The sequence below is a fragment of the Rhinichthys klamathensis genome, unplaced genomic scaffold, assembly GCF_029890125.1.
Source record: "Rhinichthys klamathensis goyatoka isolate OS25496 unplaced genomic scaffold, OSU_Roscu_1.1 h1tg000090l_1, whole genome shotgun sequence".
NCBI lineage: Eukaryota > Metazoa > Chordata > Actinopteri > Cypriniformes > Leuciscidae > Rhinichthys > Rhinichthys klamathensis.
Genome location: NW_026606629.1, coordinates 652,415 through 674,857, shown reverse-complemented (window position 1 = coordinate 674,857; position 22,443 = coordinate 652,415). Strand labels below are relative to the sequence as shown.

General features: G+C 37.5%; 1 protein-coding gene across 3 annotated transcripts in view; it reads left to right on the top strand.

Annotated features, from left to right (window-relative positions):
- The window catches only part of st6gal2a (ST6 beta-galactosamide alpha-2,6-sialyltranferase 2a), a 99,360-nt gene that overhangs the window by 48,760 nt on the left and 28,157 nt on the right, over positions 1–22,443 (top strand). For all 3 annotated transcript variants that reach the window (XM_056251776.1, XM_056251778.1, XM_056251777.1), the window contains exon 2: positions 10,685–11,675. In XM_056251776.1, coding sequence (XP_056107751.1) covers positions 10,754–11,675 — 922 coding nt within the window. In that variant the 5' untranslated portion in view covers positions 10,685–10,753. The remainder of the gene's footprint in view (positions 1–10,684; positions 11,676–22,443) is intronic.

Genomic DNA, 22,443 nt, shown 5'->3' with positions numbered 1-22,443 from the left:
TTTATCTAAATTTTATTTTTTTACTGCTTTATTTGCTCATTTGTTATTGCTGTTCAGTTCATTGCATTTTGATGTTCATGTCATGTATTTTTACTCAATATGTAATATAACTGTTCATTTCTGTAATTTTTTGTTCTGTTACAGTTAGTAAAATTGTAGAATTAAAATTGTAGAATTATATTAAAAACGGATGATTGAAATAAATGATTAAATCTAAAGACTCCAAAATTTGGAGTCTTGTTCAGGTTTGATTCTAATCATAATGTAACATTATTGAAAAACTTTTGTCTGTACAAAAAATGCTAAACTTTGACAAAGTTTTTTTTGTGTGTTATAATTGTGATTTTATAATATTTAGATATGAATCCAACTGGAAAAACTTGTGAAAAGATATGTAGTTTGGTTAATCATATAGCAAATAGCTTATAGTGGATGTCTATGGCCATCTAGTGGTTAAAGTGAGTTGTTTTTATTTTAAAACTGCATTTTCCAAAAAAATGGGCAAAAATCTTACATTAAATCATTTAAAATGATCCATGTTATCCCCATAAATGAAATCTGGGTCTTTTATAAAGTAAATTTAACATAAAATGCTGTTTTTTGTAAAAAAAAAGCCTATTTAAATAAATATTTATTTATTTATTTATAGAAATTTAAAAGATATCAAAAATCCTCCAAAAACTGCACAAATGTTGGGTAAAAACATTAATAAACAGACTAAAATTACATTTGTAAAAAAAAAATATATATTATTCTGTTACAAAATTAAATGTTATTGTCTGGGGTCCCTGGAGACCCCAAAGATAATGAGTGTAGACACAAATGAAGATAATCAGAGGGTTAATGTATTATTTTTTTCACATATAAACATTGATCAGCAAACATAAACAGAAGCTCAACTGAACATGCTTGCCATGCTAGAACAAACCTCATTGGTTCTTGAAGCTCAAACATGCTATGTAACACGAGAATGAACCTCATTGGTTCTTGCTGAAGCTCAAACATGCTCCGTAACACGAGAATGAACCCCATTGGTTCTTGCTGAAGCTCAAACGTGCTGCATAACATGAGAATGAACCTCATTGGTTCTTGCTGAAGCTCAAACGTGCTGCGTAACATGAGAATGAACCCCATTGGTTCTCGCATGTCAAGCGAACATGCTTGATCTTCCGTTTACCACAACTGATGTGTGAACTGATGAATTTTTATATGTGAATAAAAGCTTAAATTGAATCTGTTCATCACGTAAAGCGATTGTGTCTCTTCAGAAAATTTGGACTAAACCGCTCAATACATATGGATTAGTTTTACAATCTCTTTATGAACTTTATGAAGCGACAAAGTGTTAAATAGTTAGGTGTGTATAGCTGTCAATGAAGGGACAAAAAGCTCTCAGATTTTATCAAAAATCTTGTTTACTGACCGCAAACATCCGATTTAAATATTTATGTAATTTTAATTAAACAATTTGATGGTGGTGGTTTTGTTGCAGATTTAAAATTTTCTCATCATTACTCTCATTAAATATAAATGTAACATCCAACAAATATTTGATCGAAATGAATGTTTTGTTCAAAATAATTGTGCTGTTACAGTGTTGTTAGATGTTCTCTGTTTCGCTCTGTCTGGTTGATATGCTCGAGTGCTTGCTCAACTCCGTGAAGACTGAAGTTTTTTTGTAACTTGGTGTTTTGTGAAATGAGCTACAGTTATGTGCTGGGGAGAAACATCTCTCACTCCATTAAACGGCACAAGCAATCTGTCAAAACACCTGACACGACAACCCACACGAAATTCTATGCTAATGAGCCTCTTTGCAGCATTTAATGCGAAATACTTTGGCTTGGACTGGTTGAACTGTGCACTTGTGCCCCAATGGTCCACACTGACTGTGGTGCTATTTATTTTTATACATACATTTAGGGTAACACTTTACAATAAGGTTACATTAGTTAGCGTGAACTGTGAACAATACCTCTACAGCATTTCTTATTTAATTTCAATTTAATAGAAAAAAAAAAAAAAACAGAATTGCAGAATTTTTATCAGGATTGGGACATAATAAACTCTCAATTCTGCTCTCAATGATCTTTTTATTTTTTATTTTTTTTATAGATACCGTGCCGGAAACAAGCTTTTATATCACACAGCAGTGATTCAGAGGAACCTCCGTTCAACACCTTCCTTTTTTCCTGTCGTCTTTGTCCTTTTCTCAGCCTGTCTCTGTTCTTTCTCGGGGACATGGTCCAGATGGTGGCTCTATTTCTGGTTGCTGGTGAAATCGGTGTTGGTTTATTTAAAACATTTTTCCAGCTGGATGAAGGCAGCACATTTGTACAGCTCATGTGCATTTGTGCAGCTCTAAATGGACGGCAGATCAGTGGTGCAGGTGAGATTTTCTCCCTCAGTGTATTAGACCACAAGACTTGGGTTAATGTGTGCTTGGGGATGACTGCGCTTTTGAAGATGACTATGGATTTGGAGATGCAATGAATCCTGCGTGACTAAAAATGTCTGGCAGTGGATTGGGTTACTGGAGTGCATTAGCAATGTAGATGAAAGGTTCAGGTTAATGGGTTCACTGTGTGACTGTGAACATGTGTTTGCTCATCAATCTGCTCCCTCTGCTCTCCATGCACATGCAGTCAAATGACCTCTGAGTTGATTTCCAGAGGGCGCTGCCTGGTCATCCATAATGGAGAGCGGTGTAAATGCGAAACGGGGTCACACAGAGACGGACTGGATTGAGACCGGCTGTCTCAAGGTTGTCTGCTCAGAAATCCCTTTCTTATCTCTTCCGTTCTCACTTTTGCTTTTCGTCTTGTATATTGATTGCCCTCCGCAAGGACAGAACAAGCCTCAAGTTCAATCGTTGTCTTCGGTGAAATTGATGAAACGCTTGCGGGTTTGTCAGCGTGGGAGAATAAAACCATCCAACAGATTTCTCTGGGACTGCCAGAAGTATGGTTTGTTTCTGCTCTCTGACCCTCAGAATTAAATGGATCGTTTTTGCTACTGTAGCTATCTTTTATGCCCTGCCAAATCGTTCAAATGAAATGACATATTTTATTTTTAGGAATGTATAATGGTCAGGAGGGAAAAGAGTATAAGATAAATAAATTCTGAAAAAGCATTGGTAGTCAAATGTTAATTGCGCATAATAGGGAGTTGCCCGAAGCCACTTATTTTCTTTTCGATTTAGTTAAGTCTAGTTTGGCTGATATTAAAACAAGTACTGTTACCTTCATTAAATGGAAAGGTTTTTTTTGTAAATGGAAGGGTTTGTTGCAAGCTTTGGCGAATACCTGGTACACATTGTATGATTTTGGGCTGTCCCAGACGAAAGATGAGCACTTCTGTGGTATTGGCTCCTAAACCGTGAGAGAGGTTCAAAGACGTCCGTTGTCACATCTTGAGACCAAAGATAGCCTGCGATCATTTTCTGACAATGTCAGTTCAGCATGATCATCTCACAGTGTGTTTGCCGCTACGACCTACGTCTACAGACTAGCCAAGAAAAATGCAACATGAAATGGTGTATTGATCAACGCGACATGGCGCTAAAACTTAAAACTACTTACCTCAACCTCTATTTGGAGATTTGGCATGCCAAGTTGGCCTCTTTCCCTAGCCATGACCACATCCATATTCTCCTCTTTTGCTTCCTCTTTATTTTTGTCAGCGCACATAAAAACAACAATTGCCAAAATGCGGCTCTATTTGTTTACCACTAGCACATGCTGATGATGTTTTATTATTCAATTCTAACTTGCATCATAGCCTACGGTTCAATAGGCGTCAACATCGTAGGCTACACTAGAGGTCTGTACGGGCTTTAAACTGAAGCCCATACCCGAAATCATTTAACCCAACCATTACGGTTATATTTTAAGCCCGAACCCGAGGTCCGTTTCTCTCAGTAAATACCTTAATTCTTTTTTTTTCAATATGTTGCATTTTATGATTGCTTGCAACGATAATTAAACATAGGCCTACATGTACAAACACCGTTTCACCAAGGCACAGCGGCCCCCTCAGCACTCAGTCAGCACACAAGGAAAAAAAAGAGAAAAGGCACGGACTTACCAATTACGAAACTTTCCTGTGGTTGAACAGGTGAAACAGTCCCACATTCCTCTGGAACTCAAACATTAAACTTCAAACCAACGTTCGCGCAGTTGCACAACTATTTACACAAATATATCCTTCTCAGTACGAGTTATGAAGGAAGAGAATAGCATCGACAGTTGATGGTTTCAGCGCCGCCCTCTACTGATTGCTGTATTGTGACCGTAATAGTGCGCGCGGCAGCAAATGCGCAAAACAGTTTTGTAAAATGATATATGATAAAATAAAAATATATTATTTTACAAAACTGTTTTGCGCATGTGCTCCCGCACGCACTATTACGGTCACAATACAGCAATCAGTAGAGGACGGCGCTGAAACCATCAACTGTAAAAATATAGCTAGCCTATATCGTTTTTCTTAGTTACAAACCCAAGGCTATTCATTAAACATTAACCTGAACCCGACCCGAAACCTGTGAGTTTTTCGCGACCTGTCGGGCTCGGGTCAGGTAGCAGACCTCTATCGTACAGTCTGCATAGCCTACATGTCGTACCCACGTTTATTAGATCCAGGTCGTACAGTGATCTGATAGGTTTGTTGAAATCACAGTCTAGCAAACATTAGATGCAAGTAAAGGTGAGTAATAGTGCTGTGTGTGTGTGTGTATATCTGTATTTAATCGTGAACTGATTGGATGGTTGTGGTTTGCTATTGGTCGGTCTCATGTGAGTGACAGGTTGATCACACCCTCGTTCAAGTAAACGTCATCAGAGAAGAGAAGAGATGTTGCTGCAAGATGGAGGGAGAAGGTATTTTAATTTAAGATTTGGCACATGCATTAAATAAATAAATTGATGTGCATGGATAAATCATTTTTGCAATATTAAAAAGAAAAAAAAGTTTGACACCTGAAATAAAACTGGTCCAGCTAATGAAGCTTTGCTGAAGTGGTTTTCGTGCTAAACTGCAGTGCAGGTCCAGAGTGTTGTACTACTGCTACACATGATATTCATTTGTCTGAAGCCACTGCAGATGTTTCCAGGGAATGAGGTTTGTGCGCGCATTTGTTGTTGCTTGTGTGTTTTCGTGTGTGTGTGAGAGAGACACTGACTTATAATGACCTGAAGGAGCTCTGGGAAGTCACCTGGTTTTGTGAGGTTAATGAATAATGTAACGGATGAGCCGTGTATCTCCCTCGCTCTGCGCTCTTTCACTGCCCCTAATGTCTTCCCTTTATTTGTACATTTTCTTTAAAACACTGTTTTGGCCGAGTCATTTCAACATGCTCTTGAGGTTTTATGTGCATTTGTGTCTGTCCGTTTCAACTCGTCTTAGGTTCAGGGGGAAGGAAATGCGGTACGCAGGCTTTGTAGCAGACGGACTGTGTCTGTAGCATTTTCTGTCTTTTCTTTTTTTTTCAGGCTTGTTTATTCTTCATTGAGTCCGTTTTTTTTTTGTTAATGGCTTCTAATAAGAAAACGATCATGTTGTTGACTTAACATTCTAAGCAGTGACAGCAGTGTGCAACACGTTAAAGCCCCAACATCTCTCATTCAGCTCCCCTGAACTTCAAGGCATAGAATTGCATATTTGGATATCTGATTTTTGGACTTCCAGTGTTTTTGTTTCAGTCCCTTTGTCATTAATTTTGCCCTGGACTTCAGCAGCTGATGTCTTTTCGCTGTAGTGTTTATCTCCGAGTCCTATGCACATTTGTCACATTTCACACATTTCACTGATCACTGATGTGAAAATCCTGCCACAGCCAGCTTCTCCTTTCCACGTTGGTCATGTGAATTTGCCGTGCTGATCAACAGAAAATTGCTTGTTTTGAAAGTGACCTCTCTCAGTGCTTCATACGTCGTTACACTATTGATAATGAAAAAAAAAAAAAAAAATTCCCCCTACAAAACTTCGCTAATGTGACCACAATTTGAATGCTTCTTAAAGGTTCTCTAAGCGATCCTGGGTGACGTCACTTCTTGTTGACGTTCGAACTATTGTCAAACAAAACGGAGGCTAGCTAGACCCTCCCTCCTCCTCATCCGCACACTAACCCCCCAAACCACACCCCCAAACCCTTCTTGTCGGTCATTGGCTGGAACAGTTTGTTATGTTTTGGGGAGCGGGTCGCTGCAGTTTGTTTTTGGTGCTGTTTGTGAAGCATGGGCTGTCTACAGAGATCGCGTTTCTTTACAGTGTGTTCAGGGGACAGGCAGCCAGCGGATAGTGAGGAGATGTTTGCTGTATTTGACAAAAATGTTTTGGCCTAAAAAACACATGACATCGCTTAGAGCACCTTTAATGCAAAATTGAAAGTTCTCAAATTTTCTTAAGAACATATTTTTCTGGCGACAGGCTTTGGCGTAAACTGATGTCAGTTCTTGCTGAAGACTCGCTGATCAAGTCAATGAAAACGCATCAAAGACTCTCTGTAGATTATTGGAATAATCACAATATGCAAATATTATTTTCGTTGGGATTTGCTGGGGCGTTTGTAGTCTTTCAGTACTGGGGCACATCAAAAACATGAACCAACTCTTCCAGGTCTCAGCTGCAACTACAGTGTTTGAGAGCGGGCTAAAGTAGACGCCGTTCGCAGGCCAATGAAGACCATAGGCTGGCATTATGCAGTTTTGTAACAAACCCAAGTTGTGTTGTGCAAGAAGTAAGACTGGAATTACTGACGACTCGTTTCAGGCAGTTCAGAATAAATTCGTTCTTTTGGGAGACAACTTAATTTATCATGCACTTTGCACTTTTAGTCAGTTATCTGGGTCTAAAAATCAAGATCTGGGATGCTTAATTTCCTTTGTCAGTGGGTTGTCTGAGCAAGACGTCTGTCTGAATTGTCAGATTAGAAATATTGTGGGTGAGCAACATCAAATTCACGATGACCAACAGTTTAAGCCTTTTTGAAATCATTCATCTGACGGACACGACACGGTCCTTTAATCTCAGCTCAACAACTCACAAATAATCCTGTGAATTCTGCATAATAACAGGAGCATTGCTCACCACAGGACATTTGAAGACTTACAGTGGTTGTCTTGAAATGTTTTGATGTTCACAAGCACTGATGGCTATAGCGGTGCTGCTTTAAATGAGATTGATTAGATTTGAATTACAATTTAGAGACCAAACCTCTTTGCTGACTGTTAGTCTATCAATTATTGGACAATCTTTATCTATCTCTTTAAAAGCACCACTGCTAAAGATTTCAAACTCCTTAATTAACTGGTCTGTTGTTGGACGACTAGTCCAAATGGGATTGTTTAAAGTTGGCCACTGAGGATTTACTCTCTTCCACCACATCTCGCCACATGCGCTGAGGTCGGGAAATCCACTTCGCTTCCTCTTTCAACCCAAACATTTCTGGCAAGAGTACACATTATCATAACAGAACCAAAAGCACATGTCCTGTGTGTGTGTGTGTTCGTTCCAAGGAAGAGACTCATGAAGTGCACAGACATATTTGGTTAGAGGATTATGGAGTGACGTCGCATTCATGTAGGGGAAAAAATAGTTTATTCAGTTGGTTTATTCATTTGCCCCCTACATTGAGGACATGCTGATGTCCTTGTAATTCAAAATATTAAACAAACATACTAAAACATTTTTTTTTACTGAAAATGTAAAAATTCTTAAAGTTTTCTGTGAAGGGGCTAGAAAATGTCATTAGCTCAGTATAAAACCTATTACGCATATGGAATGTCCTCATAATGAGGTGTATCAACATCTGTGTGTGGTATATGGTGTGTAACCATATTTTATATTTTGGGGATACATTTGAATGTCAACCTTTCTCACTCGTTGTGATATCTAACCTATTCCACTCCCACATGTTTTAAAGTAGCTGAAACCTTTAATGATAGGACAAGACACATGATAGTGATGTATTTACGCAATTTCGCACGAAAAGCATCACGTCTCAAATTTAAACGCTTATGATGGGCTTACCATAGTGAATCAGGCTAAGACAAAAACACATTTTGGAAGTAGGATTGAGGGTGTATTTTGAATAAAGAAATGTATACCTAGTGCACCTCTAATATGATGCATATTATTTGTCAGTCAAATTAAACGGGTAAAAAATGGGTAAGATTTATGCACTCAAAAATAATCATGGCTTTAACTATTTGCATCTATTTGATTTATATTCAAATCGTATTTTTAAAAATCCATATATTCAAGTGGCTTAATCTGCACACATCTGTTCATTGTGATAACAATTACATTCAATCATCAGTCAACAAGCATGAACATGGTTAAAATGACTAGCTGTGGAACAAGCAGAGTTATTAAAATATGTGAGATCCAAAAAAAACTGGATTTATTAATTATAAATATATAAATCTGGTAATTTGTGTATTTCAAACATGAACTTTCATATGCAATTAAATGCGTAAATCTAAAATGTAGGCATAAATATCCAATCCACAAAGTGTTACAGTAGTAAGAGGTTTTTTTTTTGTTAGTTGTTTTGCACAAAATAGACAATGGAAACACTGATATGACAGCAGGTGTTCTCATGTCTAAATTGAGATCTGCAGTTAGAGAATAGTGAAACGATACAGTTAACTAACAGTGTATCATGAGTGGTCTCAGGAGAACCTTTTCTCAAAGGAAAGAGTAAACTGACATCAGACAATGTTTTTCCTGTTTTGACAGAATCGGTAGCTCTCTAGGTACTATGTTGGTGTGTCTGTTCTACACAGCTTGTATCAAGTGCGTACTTTTAAATTATTATTCAGAATTATGTAATTTAATTGAAAGTATAGTCTCACAATAACAGTCACTGTTGTGCAACACTTAACAGACATAATTACGGTTTATTGAAGTTATGATGCATGGTACTAAACTGGGTCTAGTAGTGATAAAATAAGTTAATATACTCTACCAAGGAATGATGTTAGATGAGTATGTAATCTGTCATTGCTTCTAGAGCCAACCTCCTATGTTTTTCTCCCTCACAAAATGGTTTTCTTCACCTGTTAATATAGCTCTCAGTCTGAACCATCACATACAAGACAGTGTAATCAAATCTCATTAATTAATTAACATTTCAAATTGATTTAGCAAAATGTAACGGGTTGACAGCCGTTAATAGTTTATTATTAGCTACTAGTTAGCTAGTTGGTATACTATTAATATGGTAACACTTTACAGTGTATTGTTTTAGTTAACTACCTGTTAACAAGAACTAGGAATGAACAATACTACTTCAACATTTATTAATCTTAGTTGATATTAATTTCAACATTTACTAATACGTTATTAAAATCAAAGGTTGTATTTGTTAACATTAGTTAATGCACTGAGAACTAACATGAACAAACAATGAACAGCTGTATTTGTATTAATTAACATTAACAAAGATTAATAAATACTGTAACAAATGTATTGTTCATTGTTACTTCATGTTAGTTAATAAATTAACTAATGTTAGCTAATGAACCTTATTGTAAAGTGTTACCAATAATATTAATAATTAAAGCTGCAAGCAGCGATGAAAGGGCCCTCGCACCTGTGTCACCGCCACCCGGTGGCTTTAGGAAGACAGAGCACAGTGGGCAATGTGCATTTAAGTTGGTAAATATAGGAGTATGTCAAAGTCAGTTAAAAAAAAAAATGCATTTATTATGGTGATAATAGCGTGCTTTATCACTCAGCTAAGTGTTGCTAGCATGTTTAGTATGTTTCTAGCATGTTTAGCACACAATGGCATATTTTGGTATGTGGCTAGTACTGCATTACAGTGTTAACCATGTCACTTCCTGTTGCCAGTAGGTGGCGCTATGACTATAACTGAATATCGCCATGTATATGTGTTCAGGGCAGGTAATAATAATTCTGAAGGAAATCATCTAAAAATCTGAAGAAAAAATACTTGAGTTATGACAAAAAAATGTTGTATCCTAAATAATTACTGTAAAAGTCACCAGAGCATGTGTGACATTGTTGAACTCATAGTCTGTGAATTATGGAAAAAAGTACAGTACAGACATTCAACCTGAACTCATGGCTACACTGACTGTACAGTTACATACAATCGTTGATAATCTCAGTCACTGAACATTTTACTTCAGGGTTTACGTTAACTGAATTGAGAATCTCACCTGAAAATCAGACATTTTCCAACTTCACTGGAGTTTTTCATTGTCTTTTTGTAATTATGCTTCTCCACACTACTGAAGTCAACTGAAGTGTGTTGTGACCTAGTACCTCCAGTAGGTGGCAACACACGACGGTTAATGTAATCGCACAGCGTCAGTTTTTAAGATTGACAATCGCATTTATGGTGGTGGGAGTCTTGAAATGTCCTGTTAACACGGCAACTTACAGTAGCGTCTCGAATACGGTCTCTATGAACGTGCAGCGAAACCACACATGAAAACCCGCAACACATGGTAGACACGCGTTTGTGCTGTGCTCAGCTGCTTTCTCACACTGTATGATGTGATGGACAACTAGTTGTACATCCCGGTTCCGTTCAGTGCACTTTGTCAGAGAATGAGGTTGAGTCCTGGAAATGTACAGGTTGAGTTTGGTTATAGAATGCCATATATATATATATATATATTTTTAATAAGAATGTCCTGTCCTGTTGTAGGCCTCCTGCTGACCCTTCTCCAGTTGGGTCTGGAGTGCAGCGGCGTGCGGCCGTGAGGAACGCTAGAAGATGAAGTCCAGTCTGAAACAGTGGCGGCGGCTCACCCTCGGCCTCATGCTGGTCTGGGTGCTGGTGTTCCTGGGGCTCCTCTCCTACTTCATGGAATCACGAGTGGACGACCCGCACTCCGCTGCCGCTCTCTCCTACACAGACACTCGCCGCCTGACCTCACTGCAGGGCAACCCCCGCACCATTATGACCACCCATTTAGGCCTGGCCACCTCCTCCACCCCCTCCGCCTCCAGCAACACCCAACAGGAGCAAAGCCAAGAGGAAAACCCCAGTGCCGACCCCCAACCTAGTCCGCTCAGCCAGGAAGCCTACCCTTATCCTGACCTTCAGAGCCTGGCGGCCTGGTCCGCATTCGGCACCCAAGATGTGGGCTCGAGATCGGCCGCCGCGAGTCGCAACCGCGAGCGGCAAGAGTACAACCAGGATTCAACTCAACAGGATGAAGATGAGGAGGAGGTGTTGGGAGGGGAAGAGGAAGATGAAGAAGAGCGAGACGAGGGCAGGAGGAGGGCGACTAAACGGGCGACAAGGCGTTCCGAGGACTCTGACCAGGACGAATACTACGTTCCCAGATCAAAATCTGTAGTGCACGGTCTGTGGAAAGGGAGTTTGTCCGTAGGCATGCTCAGTCCACGCCTGCAGAGGGCTGTGAAAGACTACCTGAATAATAATAAACACGGCGTGGCCTACAGGGGGCACCGGAAGGCACAACAGAACGGCCAACAGGTGCTGTGCGAGCTGAAAAAGAGGCAGAAGGTTCGAACTTTGGATGGGGCCGAGAAGCCTTTCTCCATTTTAGGCTGGCAGAAAATTGTACCTGCATTACCCTTAAGCCAGCTTTATGGGTCAGGATTCCAGACCTGCGCTGTGGTCACCTCTGCCGGAGCCATGCTCCACTCGGGACTCGGCAAGGAGATTGGTGAGTGACGAGATTTTTAACTTGGGTAAACCCCTCTAGAACGTCCTTAATCATTATTACCATAGACATTACCTGCAAATAATACTCCGAATATATGCAAGTGGCTTATTGATATGGATTTATAGTATTTATTTAAATCTCACATTATTTTAAGAAAGTTTTTGAGTTTATTTTTTTTATGTTACTCCTGATTTTGTGTGTGTGTGTGTAAAGTACATTGAGATGCTTGCTTTTAAGATGCTGTATAAAATGATTTATCATATTGCTGTACAATGTTGGTTACTGGGCATTGTTAGTTTTTTTTTTTTTTTGGTTGTATTGATTGGATATTGCGTATGCACTTTTTTTTTTTTTTTTATCCTTAAAAAAACGGATTTAATAAGTCAGCCAAATCTTATACTTAATGTGTTTTCCATACTGTACATTATAATATTGTGTTGCCTAAATGAATACAGAATACTGTAGAAAATTTGTGTCAGCCTTTTATCTGTTGTCTTTCATAAAAATATAATGGGAATAATTATCATCTTATCAGTAAAATACGGAGATTTAATAGTGGTTCATCTGTCAGAAATATTACTTTTCAAAATGGGAAATTGTCAATGGCCTAATATTTCCTTTTGACATTTTTTCTCTCCACATTTTCAACCTTGTATTTGTTTTTATTGATTATCTTTTCACCGATATCAATATATTGATATGCTGATATCTTAGAGAGCACGGTATATAAAGCCGATATAATCTCGTACTAATTTAAATATAGTAAAAACACATGCATAACAATAGCTGAAAATACATTTATATTTATTTTACATTAAAATGAATTAAATAAATCTGTAAAATAAACAGACTTATACTTTAATAGGAATACAGAATTAAGTTATCAGCTACAGTATTTTTCACAGACAAAGAAATTTGTTTTCTTCCTTTTTATTCATATGCATTACCAACCGTTACATACAGAGTGCACCTGTTTTTATACAGTCCACAAATGGAAGCTGGATTCGACTAAGTCTGCAAGATTTGTGAAAATAAATGTTTATTAGATATTCAACGACTTGCTTAAATAATATAATTGTGTATTTGTTGAATGCTGATGGTAGATGAGTAGGTATTATAGTTTTTGCCTTTCTATTACTAATAATATAAAAGCAAATCCAATTGCGTACATCTTATTTTTTTTCTCTCCACATATTTGTATATTTACTTTCTTTGTTTAACAGTTTGATCAAATAACGTGTTAGCTCAGCGCTGTCAAAATAAAAGTCTGGTGCACCGTCAAAATAAAAGTCCCGCTTCCGAAACATTATCGCCTGATGCTGATAATTTTTAAAAAAGCACAATAACAGCCGATATTTCTGTCGACCACTACTTTTCTGTTATCAGTTATCTTTTCCATCATAGTTGCTTCAAAGCTAGAATATTTGTCCTCATGATTCAGCCTTCACAGAAGAGTCTCCTGAAGGGTGTATTATTAGTAGTTTTCAAGAAGGCTGTGAAGAAGGTTTGGGATTTGGAACAGATTTGTTTTGGTTGGGTTTAGGCACCGTTCTCTTTTCATTCTCACTGGTTTCTGTGGTGATGCCAGTTTCTCTGAAAGGGTCAGTGGGAGACTGATGCCCTTTACGGTTACATAATCACAAGTATCACAGGGCACACAAAGAGCCCAGATTCTTCCAGCTTTGGCACCTATGGTGGCAGAGCGGTAGTGGGCGCAGAGGAAGGCGTTTCCATGGTGATGTATTGTTTCTCAGGATAATGGTGACTGAACCGTCTCATGAAGACATTTGGTGATGTTAGTTATTTAGATGAGACAAATCGTTTCAAAATCATTAAAAGTGGATGCTTTCTAACCATCTCTTCTATCATCACGATTCTAATAACATTTGTACTTGTACTCAAGGGCTTCCTCTCTCTTGCTTCATAGCTGCACTAAATATCACTAGATTTCCCCGTGGAGCAATGTCCTATCCTTCCATATTTATATATTATTGTTTTATTGCTATGATTATGATAGTAATAATATGCTATAGTAGATTTTGTGTATATTATTAGTTTATTGCCGTTATTAAGGGGCCAGGTGCCATCGGGAAATACTGTTGTTTATATTGTGCCGGATTTTTCTTCTTCTGGCTGGAGTTTAAGACAGTCCATTGAACTATTGAAAAGTTTTGATGTTACAGAGGTAGCTTATAATTTCTTTCGTATTGTGACTTACATTCAAGTGTACTGGATTAACGAAAAAGGGCAAAATGTATAATGGGGTCTTGGTTCAATGGATCAGTTGTTGATTGGGTGGAGGCGGGTCTGAATTCAAGCTTTCAGTCAAATTGTAAGTAGATGGGATTTAAGCAGACTAAATGATTGGAGAAGTCTGGCATGCATCACTAGAGAAAGCCTGTCGTTTCAATGGATGATTGAGCTATGACATTTTGATAAAAAATGATGAGGTCAAACAATTAAAAATGTAGAGATGCACCAATTGCAATTTTCTTGGTTGATTCCAATGTCAGATTTTTTTTGTAAGTGTGACCTGCCAATACTGATTTTTGTCGATTCAGATTTTCTGTCAATCAACTATAATTGACGGCATATACAAACAAAAATATGTTTTTATTCAATGCAAATTTTTATTTTATTTTGTGCTTGTGCGCTCTACTACTGATATAGATCAGTGGTGCGCCCGCTTTTGGTGTAAGACGGTGTGAGACGCCATGAGACGGTCACCGGTCCGATCATGTGGAAAATGCATACAGACAACAATTTCAAACAACGTTTTCAAAACGATCCCCATTCACATGGATCCATGAAAACGACTAAAAACACTTTTAATGCTAGGCCTGTAGTTGGCGATGTCGCTTTGTAAAGAAACACTACGCGCCTATAGACTGAACACGTAATACACAGGCGCATGACGTCACCGTTATTATTGAAAACGGTGTCGTGTAAACAGCCCCTAAGTTAAAGTTTTGAAATTTGGTTTACTGATTGGGGTGATTTTTTTTTTTGGTCTATTAAAATTAGATGCCATTTTAGTTAAATGGACAACAATTAATGAATATGAGAATTTTAATAAAAATTCATATAATTAATAAATTCATGAATATCTATTGGGCTCGCATTGATTTTCCTTACATTTTCATCTAGGCTCAGGGCAGTTTTGATCAGGTTATACTTCTCCACAGCCTCTTTAGCCTGTCTATTAAATCCAGCTTGTCTTGTCTAAACATTTTCCCATCAGCTGTGCCAACCTAGTGTGCCCTCCAAATATACTCAAGGACGAGCCAGAGAGCCAGCAAATCCTCAGCGCAGCCAAGAGCAGATCTGCCAGTGCCCCCGATAAGTCTGTCTCCCGCTCATGTAATCTACATCTTATTTTCCCGAACATTCATCTATGCGTTCAAACTAACTATAATATATGCCATTGGTGTTTAACAACTTCCTCATAGCGTTTTGTTTGAGAAATGCTGGTCTGTTAACGCTAGTTTGCTGATAACTGGAAACAACCAAGTGATAAATGACAGAGATAGTTCTGCTTTGGTCAACATTACCACCGTTATCATACAAGATGCTGCTCAATCTCTCGGCTGTTTCCTTTTTTTCAGCTCTACATGCATCTACCATCCTAGTCTCAGACGAAACGCCTACAAGGCACCAGTGGTGGAGGAAGTACTGAATCTCAGTACTTAAGTAAAAGTACAAATAACCAGAGACATATTTACTTTAGTAAAAGTAGAAGTACCACAATGACAACCCTACTTAAGTAAAAAGTAAAAAGTACCTGATTTCAAATGTACTTTAAGTATTAAAAGTAAAAGTACTTGCATAACAATTTATTCTCTTAATGTCTATATTCTAATGATTAATAAAACAGTTAATTCTAACTCATTCAACCTAATACTCATATAATGACGTTCAATATGATGGAAAAGCAGTTATATTTTAAGTTTTTGTCACCATTTCTGAACAAGCTTGCAATTAGGCAATATACACATCAAGCTTACTATATGCCCTTACTATATACAATATATATATATATATATATATATATATATATATATATATATATATATATATATATATATATACAGTATAAACACACATATTATGTTAAAACGCCGTATATGACGGCGTTTGGCTGTAAACGCGATTCATTTGGCGTAATTCTGAACCTCTTGGCTTGCCATACTAATCCTAACCAAACGTATAATACACACGCACCCCACATCACTACTAAACCTACCAATGCGTTTCCTATGCATGTAAAAACAAATTTTCGCGTATAAATTGCACGCTAAACACACTGCGTGCTAGAGACGCATTTAGTGTGACCGGGTTGATATATCTATGGCAACCAAACTTCACTGGTGAGACAGAAACGTGCGATGAACGGACGGTCAGGATGACGTTTTGGCAGGGGAAAAACTGATCAGAAAATTTAACGAAAATGTAACAGAATGTTGTAGAAATGTAGTGGAGTAGAAAGTATAATAATTGCTGTAAAATGTTACGAAGTAAAAGTAAAAAAGTATGCACTATTGATTCTACTTAAGTAAAGTACAGATACGTGAAAAATGTACTTAAGTAAAGTAACGAAGTATTTGTACTTCGTTACATTCCACCACTGCAAGGCACCCACAGTCCGTTTGCTAAATGTCTGATGCATATTTTTCACCAAAATGGAAAGTGCATTTTCTTGCAAAATCTAATCAGATTAGCTTTATTTACGCAATTTCCTGAAGCAAGCGCATATCAGGGTTGTTTATTAATAGTTGTGGGTAAATTCACTACGCACTTCTGAGAAAAAACAAAACACATTACTGGATTTGCCAAAGCTTGTCTGGGTAGCGTCATCGACTAATATTCAGAGTTTGTTTGTGGCACGATTAAGCGAATTTTGGCACACATCACAATTTTGGTTTTATCTAATCGCAAAGGTTGTGGTTTAATTAATACATGCACTGCATTTTTCAGAGTGATGCATGGCACTGTGTTTTACACGTGAGCAACTCATGATCCAGTGTGTTTAGTGTCTCAGAGCGACTCTGTTCTCTGAATTTGAGCCGCTTATAATGTGCATTTGGGAATACCACATGTGCCATCCGTCTTCCCAAACTTGCATGGGAAGCAGGAAACGATTTATTAGCCTATTGTAATCAACTAAATAGGAGATTCAAGGGCTCCCTGCAGTTTTCCGCTGGAAGTCGGCATGAAATGGACGTTGCGATTTAGTCTTTTCTTTCCTATTGTGACATATATCCAAGTGAAAGGCATCTTGAAGACAATAAATGTAGGGCAAGACCTGATTTTGTCCATCAGGAATTGATTGGGTTGTTGTGGTTCATGTGAGTGACCGGTTGATCCCGCCTTCCCTCCAGTAAACGCGTCATCAGAGAAGAGAATAAAAAACAGTGATGTGCATTGATAAATCCTCTACAATAAATACTGCAATATATTGCGTAAAAAAATAAGAAAAGTCAATTTTGATGTCTTTACATTTGAAAATGAATTAAGACAGCCATACATATAGAATTAGTTCTGTAATTTTTCAGTTGCACTGTAAATTAAAATAGTCTTATTACAATAAAATATCAAAATAGTAATATTTCTTATTTTGTTTAATAATAATGTTTATGGATAATTATATAAGCATTTTTATATGATCTAAAAAACTATTTTTAAATAAGCAGAAATTGTGATTACATAATCTATACACATCATCCATTATTTTCTTCCAGTATTTTCTCTACAACTCTTTGCAGAGGCTGACGCACCATTTTTTGGGGGTAGATTGGCTAATGCATGAAATTATAGATGCCACTTAAAACAAAATGCAGTAGCCATGATTGCAACCTTGTTCTGATTTCAGTGAAGCTGCCACCAAGAAGACAAAATTATAATAATGCCTCAATATACTTGTAAGCTTTTTTAGTATCTTGCTACATTGCGTTTCCTTTGAGTATGGAGTATTTGAATAGGATATCAAACTGACTTTTAGTGTTCAAAACCATGTTGTTCTTCTGCCACCTAGTGGTAGTTCAGTGTCTTTCCACAGCAGACACACACACACAGACACACACACACACACACACACACACACACATATATATATATATATATGGTTTTGATTCTTTTGTTGACTACTGTATATATTAGTTTGTATACTGTGACACAGACTAGTGTTGAATTTTCAGAGGGCTTTCTGTTCTTTTAACATTGGATCTTCTTTTCACATCCTGCATCTATATAATTTCTCAGCATTTCACATTCATACTTGGGCTCTTTTTTTCTCCTGATGTGACATATTCTCTAAGGGGATTGATGTCCCTGTCAAAGTAGTGGGGACATGCTCAATGTCAAGCTCAAATTAACTGCTTTGAAAATATTGCTAGTTGATGAAGGCCAATAAACTGCATGTCAGCTGAACTGAGAGATGGATGAGGAGGTGAGGGGCTTCCTTCATAAGATCAGTCATTGTCACGTCACATGCGGTGGAAAAGACTATTCATCATTCACTCGATTTTCTCTCTGTCTGCATTGGATTTATATGTATGAATGTGTGTTTTGTGTGAACGTTATATTGCAGGAAACTGTTCATCCACTAGAGAGCACTGTTGTTTTAGACTACATCATTGGCTCTGCAACGGCTTTTGTATTCAGAAAATGGTCCACAACAATGTTGTGTAATGGTTAAAGGACATTACAATTACTTTTATCATTGCTTTAAATATGGACTTAGAATATATCTTTAAGTATGAATTTGACAACATCCTGAAATTAAATGAAATCATTTAGCTATTACATTAAATGTATTATGCAATCAATTTGTATGATTATTTTTTTCTTAATTTTCATTTTTTTAAAGATTAAATCATTTAGGTCTTTTAATTGAAATGTTGTTATTATTAGATATTAATAATAATTATTTGTGTTGTTGTATTGAACTATTCTATTAAACTCTGTAGAGCTGAAGGGTCAGCGGTTAATTCTGTACAGTTTTTTCTCTCTCTCTCTCTCTCTCTCTCTCTCTCTCTCTCTCTCTCTCTCTCTCTCTCTCTCTCTCTCTCTCTCTCTCTCTCTCTCTCTCTCTCTCTCTCTCTCTCTCTCTCTCTCTCTCTCTCTCTCTCTCTCTCTCTCTCTCTCATATGCATGCATACAATGCCAACAGCGGCAGTACCTCTTAAAGGTGCCCTAGAATGTGTTGAAATAATATTTTAATTTTGTCAACTCTAGAAATTGGCCCTAGATTGAAATGGTCTGTTTTTACCTTATTTGGAAGGATCATGAATACTAATGAGGAGTTCTGCTCTGATTGGCTGTTTCACTCTGAAATACCTTACTGTCTATGTGAAATACAAGCGTGCAAAATAATCATACGTCAGTTTTCAAAACTTAAAACATTAAAGCAAATGGACTAACGTTAGATGCCTTGTCAAATAAATATAGCTTCAACTTATGTGGTGGAGAATGTGACGTTAGCTAGAAGGATCGAGTGAGCTAACATTATCTGTGAGCAACTAAACTAACGTAGTTAGCCCCTGACGTGTTGATGAAATAGACGAAAGTAAAATGATTTGACAAAAGGGAATTTACATATACCTACAGTATTATTTTGTAGATTTATATGACAACACAGGCAAGAAATATTAACCTCAGCGTAAATACTTTTGTCATACTATTTAGTTATGTATGCTCTTTACTTGGAGTTTGCTATTTGTTATTGTACTAGGATCTTGCGCTGGATCTAGATAACACAGTGTAAATTATCGTTAATAAAATCACTATTTACCGCTTGCGGGAATATAGTTGGAATTGCCCCCTTCTTCAGTATGAGACGCTGAGAGTATGGAGTTATTATCCTGTCAAATGTCGAGAGCGCATTATTGTAGCGCGAAAGTACATTAATATAATGCGCGAGCGCGAATCTCTCTGCTCGCGCGCGGAATATGATGTGCCGAGCGCGAATCTCTCTGCGCACGCGCGGAATATAATGTGCCGAGCGCGATTCTCGCGCTCTCAGATACACTTTTCTTGTAAGAATTCTCTCTCTGGGCTGAGTGGGCTCGCTCAGAGAATATGCCTGCACTTAAGACGTGTTCAGTGCAATCGCGAATCTCTCCTCTTCCCCAGCTAACAATTTTAGGTTATAAGAACGTTTTCATAATGTTCCCATTAAGTTATAAAAACGTTATTTCTGAATGTTCTAGGGAATTTCAAAACGTCCAGTTTTTTAGACATTGTATTAATGTTATTTCTTGGTTTATTAGAACGTCCAATTCTCCCGTTATATAAACGTTGGTTGTATTAACGTTATTTCCTGGTTATAATAACGTTACAACGTTCAATTCTCCCTTTATATAAACGTTGTATTAATGTTCTTGCTTGGTTAGAAGAACATTATTCAAACGTTCAATTCTCCCATTATATAAACGTTCTCTTAATGTTTTTCTAAGATAATGAAAAACGTTTCATTCAATAAAAAAACATTAAGAAAGGTTTTAATAATTATTAAAACCTTTCTTAATGTTTTTTATATAACAAGGTAGCCTATATAATAGGCCTATATGAAGAACCTAAAACAAGAACTTTCAGATTTTAAAATTAAGACAAAAAAAAAAAATGAATCATGTCTATAATATATGTGTAATGTAGTCCACTGAAGTCGAGTTGAATTGAACCCAAGTATAGTTTATTCCAATAAACCGATTTGGGTTGAAGTGACAATATGAAATTGACATGAACATAAACTTGGACTAAACATAGAATCACCAACAATGGTACAGGGAACAAAGCTAGACAAGAGACAATGGGAACACAAGGACAAGGATTATGACCAAAAACAACCAATGACATACACAAGTTAAAGTTTATTTAATTTATATAGCTCATTTTTACAACAGCCACTGGCTGGCCAAAGTGCTTTACAGAACAGCAGAAAAAAGGGGGGAAAAAAACCTATAACATATGGAATAGCATTTTCTGATTGGTTGTTGCCGTTTTAACAGCGTTTATGCCAAGAGCAAAGAGAAAGAAATCGAAGAGAAGAGTAATTAGGCATGCGCGAACGCACGGGACACAGTCTAAGCACATACACGCTTACTTTAAGCGAAGAGGAGAGATTCGCGATTGCACTGAACACGGTTTAAGTGCAGGCATATTCTCTGAACGAGCCCAGAGAAAATTCTTACAAGAGCAGCGTGTATCTGAGAGCGCGCGCCCAGTTCCCGCGCGCGAGCAGAGAGATTCGTGCTCGGCACATCATATTCCGAGCGCGAGCATTGAGATTCACGCTCGCGCATTATATTAATGTACTTTCGCGCTACAATAATGCGCTCTCGACATTTGACAGGGGAATAACGCCATATGAGAGAAGCCTGCTTGATATTGTCCCAGGTTAGAAAATAAGTCGGTGGGGAAATGGGCAGAGCAAACTATAACAACTTCGAACTAAACCGTTGCGGTATCCGATTATAGATAAACATCCACCACGGCACGCCTGTTGACATTTCTTTTCTGTGGGAAGGGTATGAAAAGTCCTCACATCCCCTGCACAGCCTGGAACATAACATTTGTTTCCATGATCTGCCATGTTCCCTATGATCCTCGCTTGTTTCTTCACCTGCAGAACTTCCGATGATTCGGCTGTGCAGTTTCGCCTGGCATTGAACATGGGCTGGCATATGCAAATTTTTGGAGGCGTACATATTAATGATCCCGACTGTTGCGTCACAGTCGGTGTTATGTGGAGATTCGCCTATTTTTCAGGGGTGTTTTTCAAAAACGAGATTTAAATGAGAAAACAATGGTGTTTGAGACTCACTGTATGTCATATCCATGTACTGAACTCTTGTTATTTATCTATGCCAAGATAAATTCAATTTCAAATTCTAGGGCACCTTTAAGGAAGCTCAATTCCTGTGGGGTTTGAGAGCCCATACAGTCTGTGTGTGTATATATATATATATATATATATATATATATATATAGTGCCCTCCACAATTATTGGCACCCCTGTTTAAGATGTGGTCGAGGACTTCTAAAAATTCTCCTTTTTAAAAAAAAAAAACATATAACCCAAATGCAAAAAAAAGAGAAAAATCCAACCTTTTATTTAAGTACATTACTTTGGTGGTAAAAAAAAAAATCACACATTTAGAAAAAAAAAACCCTTGAAATCATGTGTCCCACAATTATTGGCACCCCTGATGTTAATACTTTGTACAACCCCCTTTTGCCAACAAGACAGCACTTAAAGGATTAGTTCACTTTTTAAAAAACTTTTGCTGATAATTTACTCACCCCCATGTCATCCAAGATGTCCATGTCTTTCTTTCTTCAGTCGAAAAGAAATTAATGTTTTTGATGAAAACATTCCAGGATTTTTCTCCATATAATGGACTTCAATGGTAGCCAAACGGTTCAAGGTCTAAATGACCGTTTCAGTGCAGCTTCAAAGGGCTTTAAACGATACCAGACGATGAATAAGGGTCTTATCTAGCGAAACGATCGGTCATTTCAAAAATAAATAAAAAAGTTTAAGTTTTATAGGCACAAATGCTCGCCTTGCGAACTCTCCTGTTCGAACTCGTTCATCAAAATGAACGAATCTTTTTTTGAGTCATTGACTCGTTCATCAAAATGAACGAATCTTTTTTCGAGTCATTGACTCGAAAAAAGATTTGTTCATTTTGATGAACGAGTTCGAACAGGAGAGTTTTTATTTAAAATGTCCTGGTATTTCAAAGCGTTCATAATGCCATGCACCCTA